Source organism: Nanorana parkeri, unplaced genomic scaffold (genome assembly GCF_000935625.1).
Source record: "Nanorana parkeri isolate BGI_ZX_2015 unplaced genomic scaffold, ASM93562v1 scaffold1079, whole genome shotgun sequence".
In the NCBI taxonomy this organism is placed as follows: domain Eukaryota; kingdom Metazoa; phylum Chordata; class Amphibia; order Anura; family Dicroglossidae; genus Nanorana; species Nanorana parkeri.
Window position 1 is genome coordinate 373,610 of NW_017307347.1, and position 9,890 is coordinate 383,499.

Genomic DNA, 9,890 nt, shown 5'->3' on the forward strand with positions numbered 1-9,890 from the left:
GACCAGGAAAAAAAAAAAAAAAAAAAACAAGCAATCCATTACAGCCACTGAATGCAAGGCTAGGTAAGCTGCAATATATTACATTTTAGTTTTTGGGTTTGCTGTAGATACACTTTAAAAATCACCTGACAGTTAAAGACCTCTGGGAAAGTCCCTTGCACGCTGCACCCCCACACTGCAAGGGTTAAGTGCTCATTTTGTCGTAGGGGACTCAAGAAGATATAATCCTCCGACGCTCGGTCCTGCCAGCTCCCTCTGGGCTGCTAGACCAGTCCATGCAACCGCTTCTCTCCTGGGCTCTGGTGGTCTGAGGACTGCTGACATAATCAAGTATAATGCAGATCCATTGACCTGCATTAGACGTTAGGACACCTAGGGACATTCCATAACCGGAGTGGAGAGGAAGAGAAGTGAGCATGGATCAGGCGAGTAAAATGGCATTTTTTTCCAGCCCCCTAGCCAAAAGGAGCACTTCACCCTTGCAGTGTGTGTGTGTGTGTGTGTGTGTGTGGGGGGGGGGAAGGGTAAGTTTTGGATTTTCCTGGAGTCCTTTCTCTAAAACAGATTCTTTTGAGAATTCAGGAATTGTTCCTTATGGAAGGTCTGCAGATCATTCCTTGCGTCATCATCGGAGCAGTCCTGCTGAACCGGAGCCTCTCTCCACTCCGGGTGATGACACACATCTGACTCAAGGGTGCTGAGAATAGGCGCAGCCACCTATCTACGAAGGCAGAGATTGGGCTGTTACACTCGTCAGTCTCTAATCTATGGTGGGGGCCAACCAGGGGAGGAATTCCTACTTAAAAGGCAACTATAGAGGAGCCAACAAAGCCTGAGTCACTCTGACTCACCCTTCCTATAGAATGTATGAGTCACAGACGGCTGTTATCACTTAGCTTTCTTAGTGTGAGCACAAGTTAAAGCACATGGTAAGAATCAGGAAAAGGACAACTTCCTTACAAATCCCCCCTTACTGATCTCCCCTCTGCATGAGTTAACCCTTTCTGGTCTCTCTCAGGTCCCCAAGGAAGATCTGGTTGATCACTTCTATGTAGGTGTTCTTTCTAAATCCACAGCAGCCACGTCATACCCCACAACTCTTGTTATTGTACAGAGTCATGGTTTCCCTGTATTTGGAACTCATTAGTACATTTATTTAAATCCGTATCTCTTCTCATGCCGAGGGAGAGAACCTCTGTTTTGCAGCAGACTGCCTTGTCTCTGAAATGGATACACGGTGTCTGTGTGTAGGTTTGCAACCTGAGCCAGCACTACAGGAAGAGGCCCTGAGCTGCAAAGGGAAGTTCTCCCCCAGCATGAGAAGACATGAGGATTTAAAAGGAAGAGCAGCAAAGAGAAGGGAAACTACCATGGATTACAGTAAGGCGCACATTACAGTATTGGTTTATGTTAAAAAATCTGAGGGTTTAATGTCACTTTAAGTATCATGTGCTGGATAGCTGGAATGGGGAATTAAATTTTGTACTGCGCTACGCACGTGCATCTCTTTTATTATATAGTTATGGACTGATCGGAGTTGTTGCCTTTTCTTTCATGAAAAGTACATCAAACGCAGGTCACTAGCTTCTATTTACATCAATAGCATAGCATGGATTACAGTTCTAAGATAGGGTTAGTAGTGTTTTGCGGTTTTTTTTTGGATGCAGCAGGCTCTATGGAGTTCAGGATGCATTTTAGACGGAGCAGGTAAAACCAAGTCTTTTACTGCGTTCTGCATTCAAATGGGAAAAGGCAGTACTTGGCAACAATGCGGATCTACCCCTCCTCATGTATCACTTGCCCCTCCCTTTTAGATTGTAAGCCCTCAGGGGCAGGGCCCTCCGTATCGTCTTGTCTTGTGATTGTAATGTCTTCCTTATATTGTAAAGCACTGTGCAAACTGTTAGCGCAATATAAACCCTGAATAATAATAATGCATAATCTCTGTTTATCTAGTAATCCCAAGCAGCGCTATTAGGACTCACACGTACACCAGACATTAATGTTCCATTATAGGCTATAGAGCTGCATACGGCTTTACCAAGCCCCTGACTCCTACCACACAGCCATAGTCAATATAGGCGGAATGGATCAGTAGGGGGGAACCCTGGGCAAACAGCTAAATATGCATAGGTCAATCAGATGCCCAATGCTAGACTCTGGGCAGCCATGTGTACAGGGATGGGTGTCCGTTTACACCAAGTTACCCCCAACTCTGGCCAGGTCTGAAAAAACAAATGGATCAGACATCCGTTGCACTGGACATGATTGTGCTGGATTGGTGTTAATCTGATGTAAACTACTCAAAATTACAACAGTTAATTGACAGTATATGGTTCCAGAATATGATTACCGTTCATCCCCACACAGCTACCTCCTCATGTATCACTTGTCCCTCCCTTTTAGATTGTAAGCCCTCAGGGGCAGGGCCCTCCTTACCATCTTGTCTTGATATATAGTGTAGATAATGACAAACATTTCTAAAAAGGTGTTTGTTGGGTTTTTTTTTTTTTTTTAACGCTATGGGCAAAGGTCTGCTTTAACCAGTTGACATCCGCGGTGTTAAACCCCCTTCCCATCCAGGCCATTTTTCAGTATTCAGCGCTGCGGTACTTTGACTGACATTTATTCCGTCATGCAGCGCTGTACTGAAATGAATTTTATACCCTTTTTTGGGGACAGATAGAGCTTATAGGGGGCGCGCGCGAGCAGAAAAAAATTGCTGTCTGGAGACGGCAACCCGCAGATGCTGCAGTGCCGTCCGTCCGTTTTTTTACTACGGGCGGACGGCAAGAGGTTAAAGTGTATGTCAAAGCAAAAAAATATATAATATATAACATCCAAAGCAGATATAGAGGCACTCACGGGTCTTGCAGCAGAGAGTGCCTCTATCTACTTTGGACTTGCATGGATTCTTTTGTGGCTGTGCACCAGGCAGTTAACATACATACATACATACATACATACATACATACATACATACCTTTAAAGACCCTGCAATTACAGAAAAATACCTGTCCGTCCATCTACCAGAAAGGCATTTAAGCCCCCATTGAACACTGACAAAACACAACATTTTACAGGATGAAGTGATGTCAGCTCTGCCTAGCCGTCTTTTCCTAAACGACTCAATCACTCCCATTTCTTCAACATAAAGGCTGATCATTTTGTAATCCAAGTTAAGAACTAGAATAAACGGATTGAGATTACACGAGAAGTGTATATGGAACATGTCTGTGAAGGTTCTCATTCATCCAGGTCATGGTATATCTGTAAAAAAAGCAAAAGCAACTGGACTTGCTGTATTTTTCTTGAAGACGTTTCACTGGTCATCCGACCAGCTTTCTCAATTCAGAATGACTTATTTATTCCCAGATAATGTTTTGAATGCATTCGCTTAGTTTTGATTCGGATTTTGCGTTATTTCGTTTTTCGGGTCCGAAAGTCGATTCATTTCGGATTCGTAGTCTGTACGAACTTTCGTTGTGTTCGTTTCGTTCATTGGTTCCATATGAAAAGTAGTATGACACCTCGGCTCACAGACCCGAATGGCATTCGGGAGCTCATGCATAGCATTCGGAGCTCCCGAATGCTATGTTGTATTTGACAGCTGAGAATGTCAAATGGGCGGATCGAGTCGTGACGTCACAGCTCGCTCTGCCCATCTGTTTACTTTCGGGCTGAATGTCATTTTGCGGCGAGTTTTTCGTCGGGTTCGGACGGTCGTCATGCGGCGGGACTTTATTTATTTAGGCGGATGTCGTGCATCGTGATTGCCGCTGGATTACATCTATGGAGCCATTTTTTACAGGAATAGTCAAATATTGACTGTTTTGTTGTTTTTTTTAAATGAAAGGATCTTTTTTTTAAAGTGTGGTTTCTTTATTTATTTTGAATTTGAACTCTTTAGTAAATGGGTAGGGGTACAAGTACCACTTACTCATTCACCAAGGGGGGGGCGGCATCTGGGTGCCCCAGGGGTATTATTTGCAGGGGTACCCCGATGCAAATAAGCCCCCTTGCCCGCAGACCACAAACACCGGGCCAGGGTTATGGGGAACAGGCCCTTGTCCCCATCGGCCTGAAGGGTCTGGTGTCAGTTGGGGGTGGACCTCACACTTTTTTTTTTTTCCTCTTCTGCAGGCTGAAAAAAAAAAAAAAAAGGGGAGGTTTTTCCCTCAATTATCACTTTGCTGCAACGAACGAAAACTAAACTAATTTTGGAATCGGAAATTCCCATTAGTTTTAGCTGTAATTTGGAACGAAACGAATCGCACATGTCTAATTTTTTGTACAAGTCATTCTGAATTGAGAAAGCTAGTCAAGAAAAATACAGCAAGTCCAGCTGCCTTGATTTATTTTGTACAGATCTGCATGGAACTGCTCTGAAATTCTGAGAATGATCAACAGGTCTTTTACACTTCTCAAAAACACATAATGTAAAAAAACTTTCAATGGTATATCCAACAGACTAAAAGGGAGCAGATAAGAGAAGTTCAACGTTCGGTTTAACATAGACTTTAAGGCGTGAGGACGCCCGCACTTCTGCTTGGCCATAACATATGTGTGCTGGACATATTTTGGAGTGGTCTGTGTAATCATGAACCTGCCCTCCCTCTCTTTTTTTTTTAGGCAAGACAACATTCAGGGCAGTACATAGATGACCCGCACTGTGGTGAGACCACACAGAAGCATTATGCACCAGGTCAGACCTACCAGGTGCCAACTTAGGTCTGAGGGTAGGATGACAACAACCAAGAGTTTGAGATTCAGACTTGCCCAGGAAAAAAAAGAGTTTGGGCCAAGTTTATGCTTTTAACAATTTCAACTCTTAACGTCACCATCATCCTAAAAACAAAAACATGTGCCAGTGCTCGGGCCTAGTGATATGTTGCTTAGATACGAAAACTGCATTAGGGGTGGGGGTTGTCCCATATTTTTTTAGGAACCTGGAAATTTAGGCTATTTGAGGAGGCTCGATCATTGTGTCAGAGCAGTGAGGCAGTATGTTAAAAGCAGGAATCAAAAAATGGTGCCTGCTCAACCGTACACTACAACGGTAGTGTAAATGTGAAACCTTTATACACTATATAGGTTTATTTAAACCAGAGCTGGACAAATCCCAGGAGCCAGGTAGCCAATGCTCCTTAAAAATTGCAGCCCGTGCCCAACGTTTGTGGTTTTCTCTAGTTGTGGTCAATGGTGCTGGCTCCTGGATAGGACAGGCTGGCTCCTGAACTCCATATTCTCTGTCCACCCCTTATTAAAACCAATGACATTCTGGACATGTGACCATATTTTGCCTCGACCACTGATACTGAAACCTGTAACTGAACAGCCATTCTATCAACCAGCATCTACAACTCACCTCGTTATAAAGATCACTGAATTCTTCAACCAAATCTTTCGGGATCCTCTGGCCACTGCCGGTGAGGTAGTGCGCCACTCCATTCTTGGAGTAAAGGCTGATGCGACCAACACTTCTCTCTCCATCGGTGGTTTCCTCCAATAAGCCATTGTCTTCTGCTAGATGATAGACGGGGTTGCCATTTGACCCATGAATCCAAGTAGCTCCCAGTTCAAATGTAGCGTGGTCTACAAAAAGAGAATATGAAACTAATACCCAAACTGTAACTCTTAACCACAGCACCCATGAAAATATTTTTTTTCCAATCCAAAAATGTCCAACTTTCCCCATTACAAAGGAGTTGAATAATCAGGAATAAGGTATAGACACTCACCAAGTTTTATACTTTGTACCCTGCCTCCTATCCGATCAGACGCCTCAAGGATGGTGACATCCGTGAATCCTCTGTCAAGGAGATATTTTGCCGCTGACAGGCCCGCAAGCCCCGCCCCAATAATCACTATTCGCGGTCGTCGGTTTCTCCGTGGGCCACTACTAAGAGGATCATCAGTGCTGTCTGAAGATATTTCACAACTTTGCATGCCGTCCAAGCTCTTCTTTTAGTTAACCTGATGGAGAAAAGAGGCAACAAGAATTAAAATCTAAAAAGGACTGAACCCAATGTATCAAAGAACATCCTTGCACTTCTGTAAAAGAGCTTTCTTATCACATCATATAACAATTTCCACAGACTTCAAGAAGAACTCCAGGAATGAAAGATAACCCTTGCAGTGGGACTTCCCCTGTACTGCAAGGGTTAACTGCTAGTTTTTCTCTAGGGGCTGGAATACAGCACTCACCTGATCTTCGGGTCCTTCAGCAGTCAGCACTAACCCCTCTCTCCGTCCACTCCAGCTGTGATATGTCCATGGGCACCCTCACACCCAATTCAGGCAAATGGACCTGCATTAGACGTGATGATGGGGGCAGGCCTTAGAACGCTGGAGCCTGGGGAAGAAGGGACTGGTTCGTCTATATTCGGGCCGCTACACCAAAACAAGCAGTTAACCTGTGGGTAGCCCCACTGCAAGGGTTAAAAGGAGAACTATGGGGTTAGGGCTTTTCCACATAGTTCTCCTTAGGGTAATGGGAGGACACAAACTAGCGTCCTCCCGTCACCCTAGGCTCAGTATACAGCGAGCCACAGCTCGCGGTATACTGAGACGCCGCAGTATACCGCGAGCTACAGCTCGCGGTATACTGAGACACCGCAGCTGAAGCGAATCCCGACAATCATGTCTGGATCTGCCCAGCTGTGTGAGTGACAGCTGGCTCTGCCTATCAAAAGGCAGAGCCAACTGTACCCGCCCCCTCCCCCGTCCGTTCCACCAGTCAGCGCTGGAGGATCAGAGTGGGGAGGGGGGAAAGCCGTGACAGGATCGAGAAGTGAGCGAACACTGGTATGTGTTCTCTCACCTCCCGATCTACTGAGCCGACCTGTGACAGTCTCATTGTCACAGGTCAGCTAGAACTATGAGGTGAGTGAAAAGCACCCACCTCATAGTTCTCCTTTAACTTTGTTCATTCCTGGGCTTCTTCTTTAATTGATAAACTGAAGCAGCATATGAAATTAGACAACTTATCAAATGACCATAGAGTAAATGAGGCTTACAAAACTCCATCAGGTGTCAGCACGTTAATTAGGACCATAGAGTAGAGTAAGCCTATGATGAATAGTAAAATTACATGTAATATTCTGGGCTAAAGTCCAAAACCTCAAATGACTAACCCAACTAGCAAAAACATCCGCACCAACACTTCCAAGTGCATCGCTAACTAGGGTTATTTATAGTGCACCAACTTAGACAAGTGCTTTCAAAGAATGATTGCACGGACTGTCAAAGAGGTCCTTTCTCTCAAGGTGGTTAGAGGCCATTGTTATTCAAAGAGCCGACATTTAGCTCCCTATTTAGCCAGGCAAAGCCATCTCCATGCTCCCTTGTCTTGTCCCGATACTGGAAGCTCAAGTATCGGGCCAGGCATCTGAGCATGTGGACGAGTACGAGCAAGCAGTAGATATATGCAAAAACATTTTTTTTTTTTTTTAAAGTTACCAAATTGATCAAATTTAACCAGTGTCTCTTCTTCACAAGCTCCCGTCCGAAGATCTGAAGATTCATGGGGATGAAGGATCATGGGGCTAGCGCATGCGCAGTAGAGATCTTCGGCCAGGAGAGACACAGGAGACGCTGCGGTCAGCGCTGGATCAGAGACCGGCACCAGCGCTGAAAGGACTCCTGAAAACTACTGGAAAGAAGATGATGATCGGATCAAGAGGCATCATTTAAGGGAAGTCCTTAAAGCAGCATGGGGGGTGAGGGGGGGGAATGTAATGTGACTTTGATGTCACTAAGTTCTTTCAGATGTAGCTATTACCCTCTGCATGGTCTAATAACTCAATCACATTAATTTTTTTTGGCGGCTAGAAATTGTATATTAGCAGTTTTAGAATTTTAAAGTAGAAAAAGCTTGCCAGAGCTCTTTCCGCAAAATCATGTTTCCCCGCAACAGTTTACTTTGTTATTAGACTGTAAAAATCTGCAGAAAAGTGCCGGTGCTGCAGAAATAAACACAGCCTACTTGGCAGAGGATGTCAAGTACAGAGACGGGAGGAAGAAAGCGGAGCACGCACGGCGTTTCACAGAAGGAAAAACAAATTAGTTTTGTTGTGAAAGGAGCCTCCGAGCTCTTGTTCATCACACACAGAGGAGAAGCAAAAGGCTCCTATTAACCCACAACGACGGCCTCCTATAATCAGGGAGCTTATGAACCAGAAAGACTTGGCACGACTGGGATAAAGGAGGAAGTACAGAGAAAAGGGGTTCTTGGAATCCTTGAGATGCGTGGTACTGGCACTGCAATAATGGGCACGCAAACCCAGGGAAGGGCTACAAACGTGGAAGGAACACATAGATTATCTGGGAACAGGTTGTGCTATGATAGAGGTAGCTACATTCAAGGCTTTACATATCACACATCCACCCAACGGAAAAGCAACGGGACCTTGTCTTCTGTTTAAAGTGTGCTTGCGATCAACAGACAAATGAATCTTTTGATTTGCGATCTAAGGGCTTGTTAACACCAGATGCAGACCAGATCTGCATGAGTTTCTGCACACGCAGTACAATGTGTTATACTGCGTTTATTGCCGCGTTTTTGATGCGTTCCGGGCCAGTTTTGGTTTAAAATTGGCTTTCAGAACGTTCCAGGGCGTTTGTATGCGTTCTAGAGCAGGTAAAACAGGGCTTGCTGCAGTATTTTTACATGCTCTGGAACTGAACGCTGCGTTGTGAACTAGAGGCCAAAATACCATTGGAATACATTGGACGCAGTTTTGATCCGGTCTGTAACTGCTCTGCTCCTGGAACGCGCTTGGTGGGAACAAGGCCTAAAACTCAAAATGTTATGGACGTTGTGGAGAAGGGTTAGAACCTCTGTCAGGTTCCTACTCCTGTCTGCCCCCACTGGAAAAATTCATCCTCTACACCTGTCCCGATGACAACTCCAAATTTTTACAGTGGTCACCTGAATGGGAGAAAAGGGGGGTAGGATGGGAAATCATCAACACCTGTTACAAGTTAATTTGTCTAAGAGGACACACACACACACACCACTTTAAAAAAATAAATTTAATAAAAAAGGAACATACATCTTATATCTCTGGAATACATGTACATTTCCTTATGTTTTATCCCCCCGAATACGCTGCAATTAGAGAAAAAGAACGATTGATGCGCCAGAAATCTTGCATGTTACTACCTTCCTCTTTAATAGGACAACACAGTCCCTGGAACTCAGAAAGAGCATCGCAGACAGTCGCATATATTTGTTGCATAGAGCAAAGGTGGGGGGCAGCACGGAGGCCAGAGTGTCCTGGAAATCATCATTGGTTGGTTTGGTGCTGTGTGGCTAACAGCGTCCTAGCAACCAATGATGCTGTGTGTAGACAGCGTCCTAGCAACCAATGATGCTGTGTGTAGACAGCGTCCTAGCAAACAATGATGCTGTGTGTAGACAGCGTCCTAGCAACCAATGATGCTGTGTGTAGACAGCGTCCTAGCAACCAATGATGCTAAGGTTAGACAGCATCCTAGCAAGCAATAATAATAATAATAATAATAATACAGTTGGTAGACAGCATCCAAGCAACCAATGATAGTGTGTAGACCAAAACCTAGCAACCAATGATACTGTGGGTCAAAACTTTTGGGGGAGGGAGGTGCAGCACAGCCCTGCTTACTCTAAAATGTAATTAGTCTTGATTGCCTCCAGTTTTCTTAACTCCGAAATGGCAGAATTTGTTAAGTCATATAGGAGGGGAAAAAAAGTGTTGCGAATAAGAGCTTTGGTAATGCCAGAATTGAGTAGAAAAGCCTTTATTTACCTGCAGTGTACTTTTGGCTCTGAATTTCAAAGTACATGGTGTCAGCACTGACTGCTTCATTTCTGATACATTACAAAGAACACAGACCCCTCATAAGAC

General features: G+C 44.5%; 1 protein-coding gene across 1 annotated transcript in view; it reads right to left on the reverse strand.

Annotated features, from left to right (window-relative positions):
• SMOX (spermine oxidase) overlaps positions 1-9,890 on the reverse strand; it is a 39,477-nt gene that overhangs the window by 16,953 nt on the left and 12,634 nt on the right. The window contains exons 2-3 of the mRNA XM_018567650.1: positions 5,742-5,976; positions 5,369-5,595 (exon numbers count right to left, since the gene is read on the reverse strand). Coding sequence (XP_018423152.1) covers positions 5,369-5,595; positions 5,742-5,949 — 435 coding nt within the window. The 5' untranslated portion in view covers positions 5,950-5,976. The remainder of the gene's footprint in view (positions 1-5,368; positions 5,596-5,741; positions 5,977-9,890) is intronic.